Source organism: Euleptes europaea, chromosome 7 (genome assembly GCF_029931775.1).
Source record: "Euleptes europaea isolate rEulEur1 chromosome 7, rEulEur1.hap1, whole genome shotgun sequence".
In the NCBI taxonomy this organism is placed as follows: Eukaryota; Metazoa; Chordata; class Lepidosauria; order Squamata; family Sphaerodactylidae; genus Euleptes; species Euleptes europaea.
Window position 1 is genome coordinate 60,336,606 of NC_079318.1, and position 25,759 is coordinate 60,362,364.

At 43.1% G+C, this 25,759-nt stretch overlaps 1 protein-coding gene across 1 annotated transcript in view; it reads right to left on the reverse strand.

Annotated features, from left to right (window-relative positions):
- Positions 1 to 1,432: 1,432 nt before the first annotated feature.
- Positions 1,433 to 25,759, reverse strand: part of SRF (serum response factor) — a 77,608-nt gene continuing 53,281 nt past the window's right edge. The window contains exons 4-7 of the mRNA XM_056852910.1: positions 10,797 to 10,916; positions 8,422 to 8,610; positions 6,927 to 7,003; positions 1,433 to 1,766 (exon numbers count right to left, since the gene is read on the reverse strand). Coding sequence (XP_056708888.1) covers positions 1,671 to 1,766; positions 6,927 to 7,003; positions 8,422 to 8,610; positions 10,797 to 10,916 — 482 coding nt within the window. The 3' untranslated portion in view covers positions 1,433 to 1,670. The remainder of the gene's footprint in view (positions 1,767 to 6,926; positions 7,004 to 8,421; positions 8,611 to 10,796; positions 10,917 to 25,759) is intronic.

Below are 25,759 nucleotides of genomic sequence, written 5' to 3' on the forward strand. Positions count from 1 at the left end.
GAGGCACAAAGTACTCTCCTGTTCTCCCTTGCAGACTCAGTAGCCCTGCAACTTTTCCCTTTTCCCCCCGTTTTTGCATTTGTTCACCCCAAGCCACATGCTGAAGCAACATGACAGGGAGTTTAAAACAAACAAACGGAAAAAAAAAACACAGACTCAACAGTAGCTGCCATCACTCCTGTACTTCCCACATATGCCCCATGGGAAAAGGATTTCCCTCACCTGCCCTATCCTATCCACCCAATTCCAAGGAAGAACTGAGGGCCTCCTGGCAGACACGTGTCGAACATGGCTGACGATGATACAACACACCGTCATGTTTCAGGGCTGCCCGAACCAAAGGTGTGGACCAACTTTGATTATTGCGCCCTTGTCTACTGATGCCTCAGTATGATGCACAACTGCATGGGAAGGCTTTTAATCAAGTTTAAAAGTTACAAAAATAGAGCTCTCTCTATTTGTTCCCCACCCCTTCCTTTATAACCCTACCTAATTAAAAGGACTGTGGCTCAATTCCTCCCTTTTCCCAGAGGAAAACGCCAGCAAAAACAACAAAATCTGTCTGAGGGGGATGCTCCTCAAGCACCGCCAAAAGGCTAGGAGCAACTGCAGCTACTGGGCTTCAGAGCAGCCGAATGTGTTTCCATGAAGGGCAATGTGAGGCTAACAAAAACTCTTTTTGGCAGTGAAATGTGTTACGTTGCCAGATTCAACAGGCAAAAAGTTGAAAGCTTGTACTAATAGCAGCCAGCTATCAGGTTGCTTTTGTTAACCAAACATTCTGTGAGTGAACCAACTTAGGGGTGGTATCCCGAAGATGCTTTGCCTTCTGTGCCCACACACCCCATGCCTAACCACTTCAGCAGAACCCGGGGTGGGGGATTCTGGCCAGAAGCAAGCTAAAAATAAAGGCAGGTCACCAACACTGTGGCCAGCCCACAACGCAGTCACTGATTGCTTGAAGGCACAACGCTGCGGCCAGCTTGGAGGTCCTGAACTTTGGGGAAAGGGGGAGCCCTTTTTGCCCCAGCATGGTTTTTAGAAAGACAGGAGAGATTGCCTGATTCTGACAAGAAAGGCTCCCTTTGATGTGTCCTTCAAGCCCTTCTCTATTCCATCTTCTCCTCCACAGCCACTGTTGCTCTGCCTGGTGGCAAGACGCTAGGGAGGGAAGAGAGAGTGACAGAATACACTCCCACTCCAGTAACGGAAAACAGACTGAGGCTTATATACATGGCAGAGCAAACTCTCCCACCTGGGGGAGACAGATTCTTTGGCTGGAGGGGAGGGGGGAGACAGGAGAAAAGATAACAGTAAATGCAAGGTTGAAATACAGCAAAGCCACCCCCCTTGTAGCCCATGCTTAGTTCCCTCCTTCTGGCCTTGCAGCCACATTAATATGCACGTGTGTGTGTGTGTGTGTTTTTTTATGTCTGTGCGTGCGTGTGTGTAAATTGTGAGAGAAGAAAACGTGAAAAAGGCAACAATAAATAAGTGACAAAGTCCGTACAAAAATAGCGACCGCCAAAATCCTGGTGCCAGGGGTGCAACTTCAGGAGCACCCTTGATCCTGGGGCCGTGCGCAGCACAAAGCTGGCGGCTGTTGCTTCAGGTGTGGGTGCCAGGTGCACACTCTCCTCCCCCTTCCCCTCCCAGGTCCTCAGAGGTCTTCAGTCACTCTTGGAACTATGTGATGTATCCAAGTTGACCACCTGCAGCTCTGTCAAGTTGGTGCTGCTGCTGGATTGCTGCCCGATGACAGCCATCTGCAGAGACAAAAAGAGAATGGGATGGGACAGTTAGCAACCATGACACATAAAGTATGTTGACAAAGGTGCGGCAATACCTTGAGGATAATGCAGTTCCAATAACCCCAGATCAAAATGGATGCAACGGAACTGGAAGAGTTATCCAGTGGCGTTACTGAGGACCATCAGACCTGCCAAGAGATGAGCTGGACAAAGCCAAATATGTTCACAATATGTGTACTATTGCGGGGCGGGGGATAAATAAATAAATAAATCAGATCAAAAGTCAGTTTAGGGTTGTGATCCCCAGACTGTGCCACAAGAGAGGCTGAGTGGTGCCTTGAAAAATTACGCCATCATGCATTCAACACTATGATGGGCAGAGGGGAGAATCTTGATTTGGCATTGGTACATTCCTTCCTACTCATACAGGGGCCATGACATTATATTAGTAGGGGTAAGGATGTTCCAGGATTCCTTGAAGCAGTCTATGCTGGAGCTGACAGTCATGGGGGAATCTCAGAAGCATCACCAAAGATTACTAAGGAACCGTAGTCCTAGTGTCTCTTATTAAGTCATAAGGTGAAAGCTTGTTCTTAATTGCAGTATTTCCTCCCAGTAATGATAATAGTTGTGAAGAAGACTGGAGCAAAACAGTGTTGCACTTACCTGTAACTGCTGTTCATCGAATGTCTTCTGCGCAGGCATGCATGGAACTGTGCAGGCGCAGGCCAGCAGTGGGAACTTTTTTACAAGCTTTTCCTGAAGCTTCAGAGCTATTGGAGTGCTTCTCGCCCCTTTGCCTAGGCCAGGCTCCCCTCTTCCCACCCAAGTGGTCATGTGATGGGGGGGGGGGCTATCTTCGCCCCTGACTAATGGGAGGGCTATGGGGCCCATGTCCGGTTTGTCCAGAATATCCATAATCAGATCCATATCCATCGGATCCAAGGCATAGTCCAAGTTCAAGGCTATGGCCATCTGGATCAGTTGGTCTGCATAGAGACGTATATCCTCCCAATAGGAAAGAGATGCCGGTTGGCCAAACCCTTACTCCGGTGTGGATTCCGAGGTGCTTTCCATGACACCTCCTGATTCCAACTTGGATCTGACCTCCTTCTCTGAAGGCGGTCCCTGGAGAGGCAACGGTGATCTCTGTTTCTTTCTGGATCTGTGCTTCCCCTCTTGGATTGACCTCTGGGTCCATGAGGGATGCGCAGACAAAGAACCTTCATTAGTTGGCTCTAAGTCCCACTTGCGATCTCTCTGGGGCTCTCTAGCTCCTGGTGTTGTGATCTCTCTCTCTCGGATCCAAGAGTGCCGAGTTCAAGATGGGCACCTCTGGAGATGGGGTTCTCGGATGCGATGGAAGCAGTTTGTCCACCCCAGGTGAGCTCCATAGCAAGGAGCCCCTCACACCTGGCGATTGTGGGCAGTCCAGGTCTTCCACCACCATCTGTGTTCTCAGCCTCAGGGATCCTCCCCCCCCCCCCCCCCGGCGTTGTGATGGGCTTGGTGATCGGTGTCGAGGAGACCATCGGAACCGGTCGGAACCAGTAGAGCTTCCCCGCGTCAGTTCTGTTTGTCGGGTCAGAGTCGAGGCCCGGTTCTTGGACTTAGCATCCTTCGGTGCCTTAGGGGCTTCAGACAAGTGTTTCGTCTTCTTCTTGCTCTTCTTAGCAGGGGGAAGCGCCAAAGACAGGACTGAAGCTGTGCTGGCATCATGCTTATCAGGGGGTTTATCCATGGCTTTCATAGCCTTTTCTCACAATGAGGCCTTCAGCCTGGAAGCCCTCTCATGATGAGCTTTGGGGGTAAAAGACTTACAAATGGAGCATGTCTCTGGAATATGTCCTTCCCCCAGACAAAACAAACAGCTCTGATGGTCATCACTTTTGGGCCATCTTAGTGCCACATTCCCCATATTTCTCGAATAAGGCCATTTTTCTCATTCAGCTGCTCTGAAGTCCATACCTTCTTCCCATGGCGGCAAGAAGAGAACTGAGGAGCACTAGCCCTGCCCCATCACATGACCAGTTGGGCAGGAAGAGGGGAGCCTGGCCTAGGCAAAGGGGTGGGAAGCACTCCAATAGCTCTGAAGCTTCAGGAAAAGCTTCTTAAAAATTTCCCACAGCTAGCCTGCGCAGTCCCATGCGGAACTGCACTGAAGACACGACGATGAACATACCTTAACTGATCAAACCTTGGTTATAAAGAGGCAAGCATAAGAAACACATCTCGCTTATAATTTTAGTTTTAGAAATAAGGGATGTTCTAAAACATTAGTCCACAAATACATCTGCTGTCCTCATATCTTTACTAATAATTTCAGAATCACAGCCAAATCTTCCTTAGAAATGGGACTGTAAGATTCATTGATGTAATAAAAGATGGCACTGGATAAGTTATCAGGATATTTCACATTGAATGAAACAGGAAAATACACAATATTTCAATTAGGTGATTATACAAATGTTGCTACAACAATCTTAACCATAAGTAGTAACCATAAGGACATGTGACAGGAATCACCAGATTTGCTTGTTGTTGCTCATTCCCTAAATGTGTGTGTGATTTTTAACATGCCATCAAGTTACTTGTAGCATAATAATTCCACAAACCTGAGATATTATCAAGGAAGAATGTGCAAATACTATTCCTGTAGCCACAAGAAATGAAAAGCCTCGACGGATGACTAATGAAACTCTTAAAATTGCTAAAGATAGAAGAGAAGCAAAAGTAAAAGGTGACAGAAACAGAATCAAAAGTCTAAATACAACATTTCAGTGACTCACAGAGATAAAGAAAACTATTATAATAACCAGTGTAAAGAAATAAAAGAGAACAGGGAAAAAAAGAAGAACGAGAAATCTGTTCCACAAGATCCAAAAAATCAAAGGGAAATTTAAAGCACGGTTAGGCATGTTCAAAGATCAACACGGTAATACATTAACTGAACAGGACAAAATAAAGACAAGATGGGAACAATACACTGAAGAACTATACAAAAGCGATGAAAGGATGACAGATTCCTTCCAAGAAGATTTTTGAAGAACAATGTACAGTTTTAGAAAGTGGAGTGAAAGCTGCATTGAGAGCAATTGGGAGAAACAAATCACCAGGAGTAGATGGGATATCAATAGAGCTATTTCAAGTCACATAAATGGAATCCATCAAAATCTTAAAAGGAGTATGCCAACAAATATGGAAAACCAAACAATGGCCCCCAGACTGGAAATGATCAATTTACATTCCAGTTCCAAAAAAAGGAGATGGTCTAAGACAACTATTGATTAGACCATCACATTAATTTCTCACATGAGTAAACTGATGCTCAAAATCTTACAACAAAGACTGTTGCCATATATGAAACAATAAATGCCAGATGTTCAAGTGGATTCAGAAAAGGAAGAGGCACTAGAGATCATATTGCTTATTTATGTTGGTTACTGGAAAATATGAGAGAATTTCTGAAGAAAATTAGCTCCTGTTTCATAGATTACAGCAAAGCTTTTGACTGTGTGAATCATGAAAAGTTATGGTTGGTTTTAAAAGAAATGAGTGTGTTGGTTTTCAAAGAAATCTGATTGTTTTAATGCGCAACCTGTACTCTGGACAAGAGGCTACTATTAGGACAGAATTGAAACAGAACGGTTTCCAATTGGCAAAGGTGTCAGACCAGGATGTATTTTATCTTCCTATATCTTCAATCTATATGCAGAACATATCATAAAAAAACCAGGAGAGCTATGTAAACAAAAACAAACAAAATATTGTTGAAGGCTTTCACGGTCAGAGTTCATTGGTTCTTGTAGGTTATCCAGGCTGTGTAACCGTGGTCTTGGTATTTTCTTTCCTGACGTTTCGCCAGCAGCTGTGGCAGGCATCTTCAGAGGAGTAACACTGAAGGACAGTGTCTCTCAGTGTCAAGTGTGTAGGAAGAGTAATATATAGTCAGAAAGGGGTTGGGTTGAGCTGAATCATTGTCCTGCAAAAAGTATCAAAGGTAATGTGCTAATCATTGTCCTGTAAGTATCAAGATAATGTGGTAATGAGGGTGTGGTATGTTAATATGGAACCATTGTATCCTGAAGTGATCTGTTAATGTGTGAAATCCAAAGCTAATCTGCATGGCTATTGTTGACTGTAGTCTTTACTACAGTGTTACTCCTCTGAAGATGCCTGCCACCGCTGCTGGCGAAACGTCAGGAAAGAAAATACCAAGACCACGGTTACACAGCCCGGATAACCTATAAGAACCAAAAAACAAACAAATCCCTGATGTTCTCCAATTTTTGAAGTGTTTGAAAGAATTCAAGCAACTTGAAACACAGGCTGAATTCAGACAGTCTGATAAACAGTGGATTGTTCAAACCACGGTTCACACAACAAGCTCTGATATAAATAACAAAGATCAGCTTTTGTGCAGAGCCCCAGTTTATCTGCTTCTTGCCCCCTTTCTGCCTTTTGGCAGGTTGGATATCTTTCCTATGTTATCACCTCTGTGGCCAGGTGGCTGCAAGGAGTAGCAGTACTCAATATACCTGATTTGTGAATTCAGATGTCAGAAAAAAACTACAATCAGTATAAAATGTTGCTAACAAAGTAACACCAGACATTATGACTAACCAGGGCTTGGTCAAACTATGGTTTACAAACTATGGTTAATTATGATGTTTGAATGCAGTCGTAGTCACTGATCCTAAATCTTTCAGGACAATGCACCTTCATGCTTAGGATGTCTTTACAAAACTCAGATAATCATAAGTTTAAAGACAACTACAGAGTATAACAAGAATGCAATTTAGGTGGTTTATGCATGAGAGAGCCACAAACCCAGTCACTGGAGATACAAGCTTAAAATACTGCAGAGAAAATGATGATCATCCTTAGTCTCTTTGGGAAAGCTTCACTCTAGGGAAAGGAGGCCACTGGCCTGGATCCTAACTAGTGTTCCTGCAGGCGCAAGGACATCTCTTTGTGGAATATGATTTTCCCATCTCCCCTCTTCCCATGGCAGCCCCAAATGACCTCAGAAATCCTGTTCCTGGGGGAGAACAACAGGGGGCAGATTTCAGTCTGCCATAGGAAGGGAGAGGTGGGGAAAGCATACTCCATGAAGAGAAGTCCTTGCCCCCACAGATATGCTAGTTGGGATCCAGCCCTTTGTTTTGTACCTACCTGATGAAGCTGGACAGCTGAGACTGGGATTTGAACCGTCCCCGATGGCGCTGTCAAGAACACCTGAGGGACTCCACCTGCCAGACAGAGAGTCACAGACACGCAATAAGCTGTTATTCAAAATTAACACCACTTCACAAAACAAAATGTTGAGCAATTCAGCTGCAATCACAATGGCATTTTTAATGCAAAAAGCACCATTAAACCAACTTCACAAGATCAGCTGGGAACAAGCTAAAACAAAAATCAAACATTTTTCAAAAAAAAAGTGAGCAATATTTTGTTAAACAAAATCCAATGAAAGGTTATACTTAAATATAAGAGCATTTCTAGTCATTTATATTCAGAAACATGTACCTTAACATGCAGCTTCCTTTATTACTCAAGATCTTTTCCAGTTGAGATGTCAAGGATTGAACCTGGGACCTTTTGAATGCAAACATGCACTCTACCACTGTAAGCACCCTCATGGGTCAGGTGATCTAATCCCCACCCAAGCTTCCAAGGAAAGCAAAACTGGAGACTACTTTGCCCCTGCTAATCCCCACCACATACAATGTTTTCACTTTCAGATTGTTTTGCAGCTCTATCTACCATTGCTAAGGCTACCGCAAGTGATGCTCTGTCTGCAGGATGGAGCGAAGTCCCAACCCCATCAAAGGAAGATGTGGAAGATGCTGGACTTTTGGGTCTCTCTCTTGACTGCTGCAACAGTGGAAAGCATCTTTGAACAGCTTGAATTGGTGACCTCCAAGCTCGACTATCTAACCCATACGACAGCCGAACTTAACCACAGCACCCCTCCAAAATCTAGGTGTTTCGAATGGTCAGTAGCTGGACAGGCATTTCAGGGAGTAGCAGAGGAAGAACATCGGAGTCAGTAAGATCCCAGTTCTTCTCAGCTTAGCAGACTGGGAAGTTCTTTCCAGTTATTTCTGAAACTTCACAAGGCCTCTCTGAACATTTAGCAATACAACGGCCATGTACCCTTCTAGAACACAAAATTCCATGTTGAGCAGCACTTGAGTCTTGTTTGGCAGCAGAATTAGAACTTTTGACTTGAAATCATCTGAGCTCCTTAAGTGTTACTAATATTTGACTACACAGCAGAGCAATCAGCAGCATCCACTTACCTCCCCAATACCTGCCAACCACTTCCTCTCTAGCAAAACTCTAATTCCTCTGAAGCACCTGATAATTAACAAAAGGTATAAGAAGACTACCCACTATATTAGAAACACTTTTATACACATGAAGCTGCCTTATACTGAATCAGAGCATTGGTCCATCAAGGTCAGTGTGGTCCACTCAGACTGGCAGCGGCTCTCCAGGGTCTCAGGCAGAGGTCTTGCATATCACCTACTGCTTGGTTCTTTTAACTGGAGATGCCAGGGATTGAATCTGGGACCTTCTGCATAGAAAGCCGATGCTCTGCCACTGAACCACAGCCCCTCCTGAAACATTTTTATACCACCGGGTCCTAATTCGGACTTACCCTGCTCCTGGACCTGTCCGTGTGAAACCTGCATTGCTGATGGCCCCTGAGAGAAAGCATTGAGAACTGCGAGTCCAGCATCCGTGAGGCCTGATGTAGGCGTATACATCACCGTGTGAGGGGGGTACATCATGTGGCCTCCCACTGTGGTTGGCACCGATGAAGTCATGATAGTCGCTGGCAGGGTCACTGACAAGGCAAACCACACAAGCGTCAATCCCTACAGTGCCTCAGTCTCCCGCTCCCCATCAATGGAATCAGTTGGCTCACTTGTTTGAAATGCAGTATCAGAGGACCTGTCCGCACAGCAAGCAAATGCAGGGGAGGCAATGGGGGAAGAGAATGAGAGATCAGCATGTGGCGCTCCCTGGCCTGTTGCAAGCCCCTCGTGCATACTTGCTACACGAAGGATTCGATACTTGTACTGGTGGACGGATCCTACACAGAGTAGTTGTTCTATATGGCTGAAAGGAGAATGGCACCACAAATTGCTTGGGACTGGGGTTCTTGAAGGACTGCCTCCTCTATTGTTCGGACTGCCATTTCTCTGTGCTCCTGCCTTCAGAGGCAAGGTGTATAGCGACCAGCGACAGGGCTTTTTTATTTGTTCTTATCAATATCATTTTTATTGTTTTTACTGTTTTAATTGTGAAGCAGGTCTGGAGAGGCAGCATACAAACGTTCTTTATAAATATATAAATAATTGGGAGAGGGAGTCGGTTGGGGAGGGGGGGAAGACAGCATGGTATAGCCCGATCTCATCAGATCTCGGAAGCTATGCAGGGTCAGTACTGGGAAGGGAGACCTCCAAAGAAGAGTCCACGGAGAAAGTCAATGGCAAACTACCGCTGCCTCCCACTTGCATTGAAAGCCCCTTGCTGGGATTGCCATTAGTTGGCTGCAACTTGACAGCACATTACACACACAGGAAGTCAGATATAATTCTCTGGCCTTCTGTCTTACGCTACCTTTGCTCTTGCCCGGCCCTAAATAGAATAATCAATGTTATTCCTATGGTGCTGGTGGTTACCTTTTGCAGCTGACTATGTGGCTGATTTTAAGGATTTCTTCCATTGCTTGTTTTATTGCCTTTATTGCTGGTTTTAATGTTGCTCTACTGTAAGTAGTGAGATTCTTCCGATTGCTTTAGTTTGTTCAGATACATTTTACTAGGTGCACAGACATACATGGGCCTTCTCTGTACACAAAGGTCACCATCTCTTCCTGCTTCCAAGCTAGCTGCTAAGGCTTGGAACAATTTTTGAAGTCTGCCATATTATTTTATTTGAAGTATATTATTTGTTTTAAGACAAAGAATTAATACAGCAAATGCATGTTTGCAAAGAGGTCCATCAGATAGGTCAGTGGCGCATGCCAGTTTGCTGGCATATAATATATGGAACAATATGGAGATAGGAATGAGTTGATTAATTTGGAAACTCAATTTATATAATTTGATTAGAAGGACAGTACGGAATTTTCATATCCAGACAGATTCCCATTAATTCCACTAGATGGCACCAGAATTATGCTGCATTAGAACAGCCAATGCTTTCAGTGGAGTTCTGCTATTTTCTCAGCATGGTCCAGACAAGAGTTGCTAACCTCAAAGCAACACAGTATTGCAGGCAACGGTTCATTTTTGCCCCAGCATATCTCCAAAGACAGGAATTATTTAAAATAAGCTTCAGCTAGCACTGACTACACTCTCATGTATCCCTAACAAGCATAAAGATCTCAAGAGCTCTCCAATCACTGGCATGAGAACCAGAAGAATGGGCTGTGGATACTGAAGAAAGCAACCTAACCAAAATAGAAAGTTTACAGGTTGAAATCAGAAAGGTCCAGGCCTTTGGAAAGACGTGCTATACTGGTCTACAAGGCCTAGGACTATTCATTTATTTATAGCCCAATTTTCACCCCATTGCGGACCCAAAGCAGTTTACATCATTGTTCTCCCTTCATTTTATCCTCACAACAACACTGTGAGGTAGGTGAGGCCGAGAAAGCATGACTGGCCCAAGGTCACCTAGTGAGCTTCCATGGCAGAGCAGGGATCCGAACCTCAGTTTCCCAAATCCTTGCCCTGACCTGGATGCACCCGGGCCAATGCAGCCTCATCAGACCTCGGAAGTTATGCAGGGTCAGGCCCTGATTAGTATGTGGATGTCAGACTACCAAGGCAGTCCAGGGTCGCTACACAGAGGCAGGCAATAGCAAATCACCTCTGTTCATCTCTTACCCTGAAAACCCCAGGGGGGGTCACCAGAAGTCGGCCGCAACTTGACGGCACTTTCCACCAGCACCAATTCATTGCTCTGAACTCAACACCACTCTGGCTGGCAGCCATGCTGGGGAGGTAGCTTTGTGCTTACCTGTCCCGCTGGAAGAGGTCTGAGTAAGGTCAGTGCTGCTGTCAGTTGTAGGAGACGTCTGCTGGGGGGCCTGATGCAGCTGGATGGTTTGCACAGGAACCTGCTGAGCCACCGTACTACCTAGAAGGCAAGACAGCATCGTTTTCACGGGCTTGATCCGTATCATTTATTTAGCAAGAGTTATTCAGACAGCTTTCCAGAGGCACAAGGGAAATGTACATCACGCATGCATTAAAATCACGTTTTAAAAATTTGTTTGAAATTATCCAGTGGCACTGACCACTGGCCACAGCAATACCAGGAAATGCAAATGGTAATGTATGCAATGCACCCCCAACATTGCTGAATGAGACATCAGAAAGTTGAGATGTTTCACTGTGTTGCATATCTAACTACCGTAATCAATGTTTTTCTGAAATTTATTCCCCCGTCCATGGGAGCACAAAAGGCAAGGAGGAATGCCAGTTTAAAATGTACAAGGAATAGACATTTGTCCAACACTGGTTCTTAAAGCAACCAAGAGAAAGCAGTCTCTTTTTCAAGGACATGCGTGTACACAGACTGAATTAAAACCGGATATCCAAGGAAACCTGTCTGGGGAGCAGGCACACAAGCAGCTTTTGAAGGAGTTTGCTTAGTATTTTTATTCTGGCATATGGACAGAATCAGTCCCTACCTCCACATTTCTAGAATCTTTAGACATCAATATAAGAGCAGCCCAGCTAGATCAGGCCAAGGTCCATCTACTCTAGCATCCTGTACCTCACATTGGCCAGTCACATGCTTCTGGGAGGTGGCAAGGGAACATAAGAAAGAACATAAGAAAGGCCCTGCTGGATCAGACTAAGGCCCATGAAGTCCAGCAGTCTGTTCACACAGTGGCCAACCAGGTGCCTCTAGGAAGCCACAAACAAGACAACTGCAGCACCATCCTGCATGTGTTCCACCGCACCCAGTATAATAGGCATGCTCCTCTGATACTAGAGAGGTTAGGTATGAAGCATGACTAGTATCCATTCTAACTAATAGCCATGAATACCCCTTTCCTCCATGAATATGTCCACTCCCCTCTTAAAGCCCTCCAAGCTGGCAGCCATCACCACATCCTGGGGCAGGGAGTTCCACAATTTAACTATCCGTTGTGTGAAAAAATACTTCCTTTTATCTGTTTTGAATCTCTCACCCTCCAGCTTCAGCAGATGATCCCGCGTTCTAGCCCTAAGCTTCTTAACCGCTCCCCATAGGACAGTTGCTCTAGTCCCCTAATCATTTTGGTTGCTCTTTTCTGCACCTTCTCAAGCTCTGTAATATCCTTTTTTAGGTGTGGTGACCAGAACTGTACACCATATTCCAAGTGTGGTCTCACCATAGATTTGTACACGGGCAGTATGATATCAGCAGTTTTATTCTCTATTCCTCGTCTAATTATGGCCAGCATGGAATTTGCCTTTTTTACAGCAGCCGCACGCTGGGTTGACATCTTCATTGAGCGATCCACTACCACCCCAAGATCCCTTTCTTGGTCTGTCGCTGCCAGCACAGATCCCATCAGTGTATATGTGAAGTTGGGATTTTTTGCCTCAATATGCATCACTTTACACTTACTCACACTGAATTTCATTTGCCATTTTAATGCCCATTCTTCCAGTATGTAGAGATCCTTTTGGAGCTCTTCACAGGAAGAAGTTGGGAAGAGCCCCCAGCATCAGCCGAGTACCATAGAGGCTGACTTTGTTTCTTCCTCTCCTTGCAGGTATTTAAGCCTGGACGTGACCAGAAGTGCCCTTTGGCTCCTGCCTCCCCGAGCAGGACATAACTGATATTGGACTAGAGCACTCATCTCGATCTGCAGTCTGATCAAACATTTGAAGATTTCCCCTTATTTTTAACATCTTCCTACATGACTTCTCCTTGATGCATTAGTATGTTTACGGGCAAGGAGGAGTTCATTTTCTTTAGTGCGGGAAATAACCAAACGTTTGATTCCGTACCTGCAGTTTGAAGTGCTACGACCTTATACAGGCACACTGATTGGGTAGATTGGGCCTAAAAACTAACCACAGCTGTAGGAGGGATGAGGTAAATTAGGGTTTCTGACATGTGGCAGCAGCATTACCTCAGCTGCTGCAAAAACTCAAGTTACTCTTTTGAAATCTGGCCATAACACTGAGCTAGATTAGACAGACAGGTCAAATGTTATCTTGTCATATTTTTTCTGTGCTCCCTTTAAGTAGCTCAGGACGATATGCAAAGTTCTTTCCACCTCCATTTTATTCTCTCAACAACCTTGTCAGGCAGGCCAGGCAGAGAGGTGACTGCCCCAGTCACCCTCGTGAAGCTCACAGCCGAATGGCGACTTGAACCTGGGATTCCCTGCTTCTAGACTGATACTCTTAACTACTACAAACACACTAGCTCTCCACAGAGTATATCGTGCCTGAGAAGATAGTTTTGTCATCTAGCGACAAAAGGAGCTTTGACTCTCGAAAGTGTATACCCCGAAAATCTTGTTGGTCTCTAAGGTGCTACTGGACTCGAATCTAGCTCTTTTATCATCTAGTGAGAAGCTGCCAGCAAACACAGAGTATATACCTGGATGAAGGAGGAGAATGAGGCAGAAAATGGGAAACTGGAGGCCGTACTTCAGCTGCTGGTTGAGGGGAAAGGACTGCATTAATCTAGTTTTATTTCCTCCATCGGAACTCCCACCCCATTTGGTCCACAGGATGTTTATATCCAAAGAAATATTTATACTTACTGCCCTAACCAAGATTCTCTACATCCATGCAGCAACCAAGACCTTGTACACACAAACTGCACAGTGGGAGGTCAAAAGAGAGGCGGTCAGCTCCCCTGGCACTGATGCATTCGGCTTGCTATTGTCTTTCGGCACGAGACTTTTGCCCTTTTCAACCAGGCACATTGAAAAGGACTCGCAGATCTCAGTTTTCTGCATTTCGCCCTCTATACTTTAACATGCCCCCACTTAAAATTATTTTCTACCTATTTTAAGCAGATTCTTTCCAGTCTCCTCACAGCTGCATTATTCAACAGGACAGTGGCCACAAGGGAAAGAAGAACTCGGTTCCACAGAAAGACGGAAGGCAAATGAAGGTTGAGAGTATAGCATAAAAACCCCTCGATCCAAGTGTCTTTTTCGGATGTTTTTCTCTCTCTTTGTTTTCTCCCCCTTTCTAAAAACACGCACAAGGATGCTTCCAATGAGATGTCTGCAGTGGGGCAGAGGTCAAAGGGACACGCAAGGCACACTCAACACACCACTTAACACAGACAGTGCTTGTTAAGAGGTTGCGTCGTCACTAGGGTGCCATCCAAACTGCATACCCATATTTAAGACTAACAGGCCCTCCACATTTGACTTAATCCCAATTCTGAACTGGTTTTCAGGGACTATTCTATGAGCCACTTCCCATGTTGAGATAGAAGCACAGATGCCATCAAAATACACATAGAAACTCTAGAAGTCCACATGGTTTCCAGGGACTCATTGGCTTGGCTCACACCTAAAGTTTTCACAGAAGGAAGCATTTCCATCTGTGGAGTTCAACCTCCTCACTACCTCCCTCGGCAGCCCCACACCAAATGCAGCTCCTGGGAGACCCCTCACACAGAATAGCTGGGGGGCGGAGTCAAAGTCTGCCACAGGAGGGAGGATTCACCAGAACTCAACCTCCTCTTCTATCCTTTGAAATATTAGGCATGATCTGACTTCCGGTGGTGCTGCTGGGGTGAGTGCCACGTTTCCCCAGGCTGTCCTGGGGGAAATCCAAGTTTGCGTTAATCCTGGGATGCTATATGCACCCCCAACCTGATCCTTGCAAGTGGGTCGGATAGCAGGAATTCCCTGCAGCCCGCAAAAGCAGTTTGACCTCCCAAATACTCTGAGGGAGCTTCTTTAAGTCCCTCGGAGTTTTGGACGCCGGTCCTGCGAGGGCACCAAGGGAAGAAATCGCCAAAACGCAACTTCGGCATAAGGCTCTACCCTCCACCACCTTATAACCACCATAAGGACTACTTTAAGATAAGAACCTCACCTCTAGACGCTCAAGTGAGTACGCAAGAACCCTTCGTCTTTTACTGATGTTACTGAATAACCGGGGGGTAGATGAAGACATTCCCAGCATCCTTGTCCCTCCCTTAATCGAACTGGATAAGTTTGACCTATAAAATCCATCAGGATTAGAGGCAGGAGCCTTATCAAGTTGATCAGCTTAAACTAAAACAAAGAGCTAGAAAGACGCCTATAAGATGGACTAAAATCTCCACCAATGAGAAGTACTTTTGAGGGAAGGGGAGGGTGAACCTCTTTCTTCCGGTGGAAGAAGAAAAGGGGAAAAAAGGGGTCCTCCAGCCACGTTTGCAGCAAGGAACTCCTTAATCTGGAAGACCCTCTATACCACCCTCTCTATCATCTGGCTTACAACAACAGGAAGCAACTCGTAGGACCGGATACATGTCGCACTCGAGCAACATAGAAATAGTTCCTGAAGGGAACAACCATCGAGAAGAGGCGGTAGAAGATCCACGGTGAAATCAACTTCCGGAATACTTCCTGATTGATCCGACCTAGAGCGGCCGGCAAAACTCGCTGGTATTTAAAAACTTTAAAAAGCTGTTTTAAAGTGAAATAGGGGTCTTTTCAAAGCGAAAAAATTATTAAGCTGACCATTGAAACATTTTCTATCAACAACTAATCAGAGGGCCCTGATTGAGGACATGTATTTTACCAGCCTTACTTCAATGTAAATGTCTGCATCCCGACCCATTCTGGCTCATTACATAGCCCTGCCTATACAAAACTGAAAGAAGCGACACAAACCTTAACCATGGAAAAGAAATTGCAAGACATGTTAGCCAAGCAAACAGAGGCGCCAAGCAAACAGAGGCAACAACTAAACAGTTTGAACAGATGTCTACACAAATGACACAGCTGACTGCTATGATGACAAATCTTGGCCAAGCATCTCAAGCTATTAACCAAAAGCTAGATGTGGTTACAGAAGACCTTAAAGTTGTAAAGACCCAAATAAATACTATGAAGACGGACATGCAAGCAATGGATTCATCAGTTAAGAAAGTGGAAGAACACAAGGATACAAAGAAAAAATTAGCAAGCCAAGAGAAGCAGATTGAAACAATACAAACTAATCAGACAGCTGTTAAAGATCAGATAGCAATGATGGAGATGAGAGTTAGAGAAACCAACCTTCGTCTGCGCAATTTTCCAGATATGATGGGAGACAATAAAGAAACTGTAGTCCCAAATCTGGCTTATTTATTTCAAATAGAAGAACAAGAATTGAACCAAGCCATCAACAGAGTTTACAGAATACCATTACCTGCTAGAATGAAAAGATCTAAACCAAGAGATCTCATGATTGTTTTTTATGACACTAGGATCAAGGATAAGATCATGAAGATCCACTATGACAGTCCGGTTTCAGCAGGAGATATTCCTCTAATATTATTAAAGGACATACCAAGACATTTACTCTCACAGAGGAATAATTACAAAGAATTTGTGTCTGTTTTGAAAGCTAATGGTATCAAATATCGTTGGATTATGCCACAAGGCTTGGCTTTCACCTACAAAGAAATGAAAATGACAATCTTATCTCCATCGGATGTGGGAAAATTTCTGAGGAAATACAAGACAGAGCTTAAAGGACTAACCCTGGAACAAAAGGAAGAGGAAGAAGAAGAACCACAGGGAGCAGAAGGAGGCACTGTGTTATAGACTGAATATTTTGCTTCAATAAATACTACATCATGGCAAAAGTAATTTCTTGGAATGTGAATGGTTTGAATGAAAAAACCAAACGGGCTAGAATTTTTAAATATTTACAGAAATACAAATACTCCCTAATTTGTCTGCAAGAGACTCATATAGCAACAAAACACAAAAAATACCTGGATAGGCAAATGCTTGGACAAGCATTTGTTGCATCGGCTAAAACAAAAACAAAGGGAGTTGTGATATATGCTCATTCTAGCCTTAGTCCTGAACTACTGTACAAAGACAATGAAGGGAGAATTGTAATTATCAAGACCAAAATACTGGGGCAAAAGACGATTGTAGTAGGAATATATGCACCTAACGAAGGAAAAGCTAAATTTTATGGACAACTACATGAACTGATTTCTCAGTATGCAAATGATCAGATTCTTTTGATGGGCGATTTCAATGGTGTTACTCTCCCAATCTTGGATAAAAAATCAAAAGCAAAAGACAAAAACGAAGGATGCTTACCTAAAACCTTCTTCACCATGGCTTCAGAATTGTAAATACAAGACATCTGGAGAACAATGAATACAACGGCTAAAGAATATACTTTTTATTCAGCGAGACACGACTCACACTCCAGAATAGACATGATATGGGCTAGTAAATCTATTTTCACGCAACTACGTAAAATCCAAACTGTACCAAGAACTTTTTCTGATCATAATCCAGTTACATTTGAATGGAACAATAAACAAGCATTTAGATGGCGATTAAATGATAAACTTTTAAAGGATAACAAGATTCAAAAAGAACTACAGGACTTAATTAAAGATTTCTTTGAAATTAACCTTAATGGGGAAACTTCGCTGAATACAGTTTGGGATGCATTTAAAGCTGTTCTAAGAGGATTTATGATACAGAAACATACGGCCTGGAAGAAAACTCAACTACAATTTACCAATAATATACTTTGGGATCTACAAAATTTGGAGCAAAAACTGGTTATGGCTTTACATGAAGAAGAGAAAAATGACATACAAATGAAGATTTCTGTATCTAAACACCAACTAAATTTGATAATAATGGAGGAAATGAACAAAAATTTAAAATCTGCTAAACAAAAATACTTTGAACATGCTAATAAACCTGGAAAATTTTTGGCGACCCAACTGAAAGATCCATTTCAAAAGAAGATTATAACAAAAATTCAATCCGCTAAAGGACCAGTTTATACAACTATGGATATACAAAAAGAATTTGTTTCATTCTATACTAAGTTATATCAGAAAGAAAATATCTCAAAAAAGAAAATAGACAAGTTTTTAAACTCAATACAGATGAATGTCCTTTCAAAGCCCCAACAAGAATGAATAGATGCACCAATTACAAAGGAGGAAATACAAGAAGCAATAATGAAACAAAAAACGGATAAGACACCAGGACCAGATGGAATTACTGCACTATTTTATAAAACATTTAGTGACAATTTAGTGAACTTTTTTGTATTACTTTGTAATACAATTTTGGACAAGGGAGCATCCCCAGAGACTTGGTCACATGCATTTATATCGTTGATACCTAAGGAAGGAAGAGATCCAGAAAAAACTTCAAATTATAGACCTATCTCGCTGTTAAATGTGGATTATAAGATTTATGCTTCGGTCTTATCGAATAGGATAAAGCATTTTATTAAGGACCTTATACATGAAGACCAAGCAGGTTTTGTTCCAGGAAGGCAAATTAAAGATAATATAAGAGTTTTATTAGATTCATTGGAATATTATGACCAGAATATTCAACAAACGGCGGCCTTTGTATTTTTGGATGCAGAGAAAGCCTTTGATATGGTCTCCTGGGACTTTATGAAAAAGATATTGGAAAAATTAAATTTTGGAGACCGTTTCTTGAGAGGTATATCGGCCATATATACATCCCAACAGGCAAAAATTCTGGTGAATGAATCGATGTCTGACAACTGCGCAATCAAGAAAGGAACCAGACAAGGATGTCCTCTGTCTCCATTATTATTTTTGTTGGTGTTGGAATCACTATGCTGTAAGCTAAGGAGTATGGAGGACATTCGCGGATTAAAAATTAAAAAACATGAATTCAAATTGAGAGCATTCGCGGATGATCTTCTGTTAATCTTGGAGAACCCAACACAATCAATGAAGATATTGTTGGAAACTTTGGACGATTTTGGAAATGTATCGGGATTTAAAGTTAACCAAGAAAAAACAAAGACAATATTTAAGAATTTATCAGAAACAGAACAACAGGAATTTATATCATACACAGGTTGGGAGAAGGCTAATAAGATCAAATATTTGGGAATCTGGATCTCTGCAAAGAATAAAGACTTGATAACCAATAACTATCTTAAACTATGGGACAAAATAAAAAACTGATATGATCATTTGGTCAAATAAAAAATTGTCACTTTTGGGATGTATATCAACAGTCCAAATGAACATTTTACCAAGGATGCTTTTCTTATTCCAAAATTTGCCTATAATATCACATGTTAAATACTTTGATACCTGGAGGAAAGACGTATTAAATTTCATCTGGCAAGGGGAAAAAACCGAGGATTGCTTATAAACATCTGGTGAACTCTAAAGTTAGAGGAGGTTTAGCACTACCTAACTTTCAACTTTATGCTGAAGCGGCCGCTTTAGTATGGCTAAAGGACTGGATGAACTTATCCAATTCGCATTTGTTAGATCTTGAAGGTTTCAATAATATAAGTGGATGGCATGACTATTTATGGTATGGTAAAATCAAGATACAAGCATCATTTCGTAATCATATAATCAGGTCCTCCTTATTTCATATATGGATGAGATATAAACATATTCCTGAACCAGTAACACCGATGTGGATATCACCTCAAGAAATGTTGACATTATGCCCACTTAGATTGGACAAATTTATCACCTACCAAGAGTTAATTAACTGGGAAGGAAAGAAAAGCTCACTAAAAGACTTTCAGTCACTTAAAGACGATTTACAATGGCTTCAATATCATCAAATTAAATCAGTATTTACACAAGATATGAAGAATGGATTCTCTAAAGAAAAATCGCCTTTTCACAGGATGCTATTAGATAATAACACTCAACTGATTTCTAAAATGTATAATCTTCTTTTAACAATTTATTGTGAGCAGGAAATAATCAAACCAACAATGATTAATTGGGCTCAAACTGTGGGACATGATATTGCCCTAAACAAATGGGAAAGACTATGGGCGAAAGACCTGAAAGGAATAAATGCGCAGTCAATTCGAGAAAATATCTATAAAATGATGTATAGATGGCATTTAACGCCCAAGAAGATTGCAAAAATCTACAAAGTGACATCCCCTAAATGTTGGAAATGTAATAAAGAAGTTGGTTCTTTTTATCATATGTGGTGGACTTGTGACAAAGCTAAGGATTTTTGGGATATGATTTATAACGAATTAAGACTAATAGTACCAAAAAATATACCCAAAACACCAGAAATGATGCTATTAAGTATGATACCTGATGATTTGTTAAAACAAAGGACTTTTTTGATTTAAGCGACTACAGCTGCAAGACTGCTTTATGCAGCAAAATGGAAAGGGGCAGACACTCCTGGGAAAAAAGACTGGACTATGAAAATGTTTGAACTGGTGGAAATGGCAAAACTTACAGCTATTTTAAATCAAAAGGACAATGTTCAATTTATGGGGGAATGGGAGGCTTGGATGAAATATTGTGAATATGAACTAGGACTGGGGAAAATGGAAGAGTACCTTTTAATCTGATCTAGATGACATTGTTAACATAAAGAAACGTAATCAATTATATTGATAGTATAATGTGATTGAAACCTAATTGAGATATAAGAATAATTAAGATCAGACTATATCACTATGGGATAGAATACTTTATTAAGAGGCGGACGGAGGTGATGGGGAAGTCAATAAATTTTCCTTTATTTTTTATTTTTATTTAGCACTTAAACAATTATAACAACATTACCTATGATTTAGTTTTTAATACTACGTATATTGTTGTTTGTTAACATGAAAAATTTATATTATAAAAACCAATAAAATTTTCAACAAAAAAAAAGAAATATTAGGCATGATCTAACCCACTATGTGGATTGCCATGTCCGCATTTTAACTTACTGGGAATTTTCAGGAAGGTAAAGGACTAGGACATTTTGGAGGACTTTGATTCATAGGGTCCCATGAGTCAGAAGCGACTTGACGGCACTTAACACACACAAAGCACTAGCATGGAGACTTTCCACATAATACCGGTGATCAACGCACCAAACCTCTATATACACTGCAGGAGCCACACAGAACACCTGACAGCAGGAAGCATTTTATGGTAGTGGCACAATGGCTACTGAAATGCATGAACTACACAGAGATGTTTAAAAAAAAAAAGTTCAAGTAGCTTCTTTTCATTACAAATACCTAACTTTCCTTCTACAGCTCACAGGCCACTCCATTTACTCCTTGGTAAAGTTAAGGAATAAATTATTTAATTCAGTGAGGCAGCAGTGAGGATGCAGTCAGTCCACCTTTTAAAACGTAATCAGGTTGGGGGGGGGGGAAGTTGGAAAAATACATGATGGCTGTTCTACCAAGCTGAATTGCTGGCTACATTTCTGCACAGCCAGACAAATCATGCTTGCACTCACACTATCCAGGAAGCAGTAGAAAAGAAAGGTCCCTGAAGAAGTGAGCTGTGACTCACGAAAGCTCATACCCTGCTAAAACAAATTTAGTCTTCAAGGTGCTACTGGACGGTTGCTCTTTTCTACTGATACAGACAGACTAACACAGATACCCATTGTGAACTATTCAGAAAATAAAGGATGAGTAGAAGGATGATTTTCACTTTACCATTTTAACTGGGACAACTTTGTCCAAATAGTTATTGATGTTTGTACCAGCACCACCTGAAACCAAAGCCACAGAAAGCTTACCACACACCCATACTCTCTCTAACCAAGTGTCTGGAGTACCTTCTCTATGGGAAAAAAGCTAAAATGTTTTGGGACTTTTCAATTTCAAAAACAAACGACTAATGAGAGGACCTGAAAAAAAGGTTCATAAAATTACATGGGGAGAAGGAAGCGGATAGAGAGAACTTTTCTCCCACTCGTAGATAATGAAAGAGGTGTGGGCACCCAGTGAAATTTATGGGCAGTAGGTTCAGGAGAGAAAAGACAATGCACTTCTTCGCGCAGTGCATAATTAACTTATGGAATGCAGTACCCTAGATGTAGTAATGGTCACTAGTTTGGCTTTGAAAGGGCATTAGACAAATACATGAAAGCCGTATCCACCAACAGCTAATAGCCATGATGGCTAAATGGAACTTCCATGTTTAGAGGCAGTGTACCTCTGAATAGCAGTTACTGCAGGAGAACAAGGGAAAGTTTGGTCTCTGTGCTAGGCATGAAGGCCATCTGGTTGGCCACTGTAGGAAACAAGACGCTGGTCTAGATGAGCGACGGATCCAGTAGGTTCTTCTTATGTTCTTAAACTGTGTGGAATAAGAGGACGATTAAAAACCAAGTGAAGGGTTAAATCTAATGATCTCGAAACTATGAGGCAGCTGTTTTAATTTACATAAAACAATTATGTGAACAGAATCAGAAGTCAACCTGGCAGCACACTGATTTTAAGCTATCACTATACATAGTTCGCGCCATCAAAGAGAAAACGAAGCACCGCAGTATGTAAAAATGTGTCAGAAACCCCAGAATTTCCAGCACCATTATTCTGCCCAGTCACCAAGTTCCTCCCTTGTGGTCTTTCTCAGTTTTGCCTAATCCAATTCATTATGCTACTCTGAAGACATTACCAGCTCAGTGGTGTACTTTCCCCTCAAATTCAATCTATTAAAGCAGCTCCATTACAAGTCTCCGGGGTGCCTTCCTGCAACTCAGAAAACTCCTTCCTCTCTTTCACAAGCCTTTGGAACTGGAGCGACTCCTACCTCTCCTACCACGACTTCAGCTGCACTTATTTCTACCATTAAGTCAATTGCTTACCACATGAACCACTCAAATGCAGGTTGACAGTATCATCTAGTCACATCGTAAGCCAAGCTTCATCACTCTTCCGCTGTAGCCCCCAAATCCAATAAGTAAGAGGCATAGCAAGACATGGCTCAGCACATGAATACAAGATGTAAACGAACAGTTCTCCATGTGGTTAAAGCCACCGCAAGTGACATTTTTATAAAGGCCACCACGCTGCAAGCGGCCACCCTTTTTTTTCAATCCTTAATAGCGCCTCGAGGACGACAAATTGGGTTATCTAGCTCAAACCACTCAACAAAGGAAGAGTCCCACGTTAAGGGATATCCCAATAAAGCCCTCAAGGACTACTTTGCAGAGAGAAGCTGTGCAGTGCCACCCGTTACAGGGGAGCTGAACTCATTAAGGTCACCAGACAATCTAAAGGCAAAGGAAATCAGAGATTAACCAAGGCAACATATTTTTCCAAGGTGATCCAAAAGAGACATCCTCTCAGCTTGCTAATCTTAAAACCAATTCTTACTAAGCTAAGCTTTTCACACTTGAGTAGGCATACCCAGGAAGAAAAGGTGCACCCTCCTACACATCACTCACAGAAAGCAGCACATGCTCATATGCACCAAGCAGGGCAATCAATCTGATCATCGCTCCCATGAACAGTGAAAGCTTTGTTATCCGGCACTCAGTTAACCAGAATGCGAACAGCCAGCATTGGCCAGAAGGCAAGCTCCTTCCTCTCAGCCACCATATCCCAGTGCCTTCAAGCATGTGTGTGCCCCGCTACCGCCTCTCCAGCCAGCCAGCTTTATGCCTCTGGATGTTCGCAGGGTTTTTGACAGCTGGTGCTGCCAGCAGATGTCGTCCTGGGTGCCTTCTTCCACCTCACCCTGCCTCTAGCTGTCAGGTGCCAGCTCTGCCAGAGGGCTCCTGGGCATCTGGCCCACTTGTCTGCCTGCTGCATAGGACAGCTCCATGGCTTGGGTGGAAGGAGAAAGGTCCTGCCAGGTGTGTGGGCTTTTGTCATGGCGTTTCCAGTAGGGTGGCGTTTGGTTGCTGTGGATACCTATAGGGAGAAGGGGCAGGGCAATAAGTCTGAGCATCTGGCCCATTTGATTAACTGGCAACTTTTGTGCTGAATAACAAAGCTATTACTGAAAGTACAAGCAGGCTAGTTTCGTAACTGACAGCTGGTGAATGGGTTCTATACTCACACCAGCACACGTGTGTACCAAAGTACAGCTACTCAGGTAAGAACTAGCCCTCAGTCCCCCACCCAACCCCAGGTCTGATGTTGCAATCAGGGCTGTCATAAGTTCTTGGGATGCTGTGGAAAAATAAGACAGCCCCCCCCAAGACACCACCAGAGGCCATGAACATTTTCTGAGAGTTGCAATGGCTTCAGTCAGTTATTGACACTCAGAGAAATGTAAGACACCCCTCCTATAACCACCTGATTATCACATTAAAAAAAATCTGTGGCCATTGTTTGCTGGCTAGAAGACCCTTAATTATATCTTGTGGCTTTCCTCTCCTGCTTCTGAAAGACAGCAGAGGTTCAGCACATAATTCTAGGCTAAAAAAAAAAAACCCAACCCCAACCCATAAACCCTTCTTAATGACAAGCCAAAAGCCAATCAGCTTGATAACATTAAAAGTTTTGCCACTAAGGCTTTTTCCATCAAGAATAAAGAATTGTTCACTGTGCAGACAGCTGCACAGCCCTTAAGAAGATCTACCCCACTTCCAAGTTACAGGCAACCAGAGCCAGCCTTCTTCACAATGGCCTCTTCTCCCAGTTCTCTGCCACACCTCCTCCTCCTGCTTGCTTGGAATGAACTGAGGAGGGACTGTGGCTCAGTGGTAGGGCATCTGCTTGGCATGCAGAAGGTCCCAGGTTCAATCCCCGGCATCTCCAGTTAAAGGGACTAGGCAAGTAGGTGATGTGAAAGACCCCTGATACCTTGGAGAACTGCTGCCGGTCTGAGTAGACAATACTGACTTTGGTGGACCAAGGGCCTGATTCAGTGTAAGGCAGCTTCGTGTGTGCATTCGTTTAGAACTGCTGAATATTGGCAATCCAGCTAAGGTCAGTGAAACCACAAGCCTCTCCTCCTCCCTATGCTATCACCCAGCTCTCCCTCCCCATGCACCCCCTCCAATGAACTGTGGAGTCTACGCATTACTGTAGCAGCAGCAGCTTAATTTTTGGCTTAAAAGCAGATATGCCTTTAAACATGATGATGGTGACAAATGAGCCATGTGCTCAAGCAGGAGTCAGCAACCCTGACACATGCGCAAACATGGCATGCCAGACCATTTTTCTCAGCACAGTAGCCTCCTTACTCTCCCCAAAAGAAGCTCTAGATGAGCCAGGTCACAGTATACTTCTTGCAGTGGGGGGGGGGGGCAGGGGCAGGGAGGCTGAAGCAGTGATGTCGTCAACTGGGGCTCTTCTTAAGGTCTCAATCCCAGTAAGTGGTTGGTGATGTGCTGCACAGGTGTAAATAAACACTGCTGCTCAGTGTGTTCAGCCTGTGAGGCAGATGCAGGAGGCTTCCAGCCACACATATTGTACCCACCACCTTTCTGAAGAGCAGATGCCATCGCTACCACTAGACCCGTCCCTTCAAGTGGAGCTGCCTCTGGGGGTAGCAAAACCCTCACTCCCCCACCCAGGCACATCAGCATCATCATAGGCAGAGGCTGCATTTCATACCTCACTCAAACCAAACGTGGTTGTCTACTCCTGCAGCCAAGGAACATTGTGGCACGGCTTCAGAAGGAGACATTTCCCCTGCCAGTAAGCCCGAAAAGCTGCACTAACAGGAGAAAATCCACAGCCACAATAAAAACTCCTACACAATACAAGCCAAACAATATGACACAATCCACGTTATCCTGATAACACAAGCAGAAACAGACCATTCACATTCAGTAACGACACTCAGCATCTAGATAGTGCCATTCAAGTGTTCAAAGCACTTCGCATGTGTTATTTTGTTGTAATCCATACAACTTTGTAAAACGAGTTAATATTATTCCCCTATTGTACTGGGGGGACATGCTGTATATATGAGCCCTAAAAGCCACCTAGAAATTCAAGCTGGGGACTTCTCAATTTGTACCTCAGTCTCTCAACTGTTACCCTGCACCAGCAAGAAAGCACGCAGGCTGAAATTGC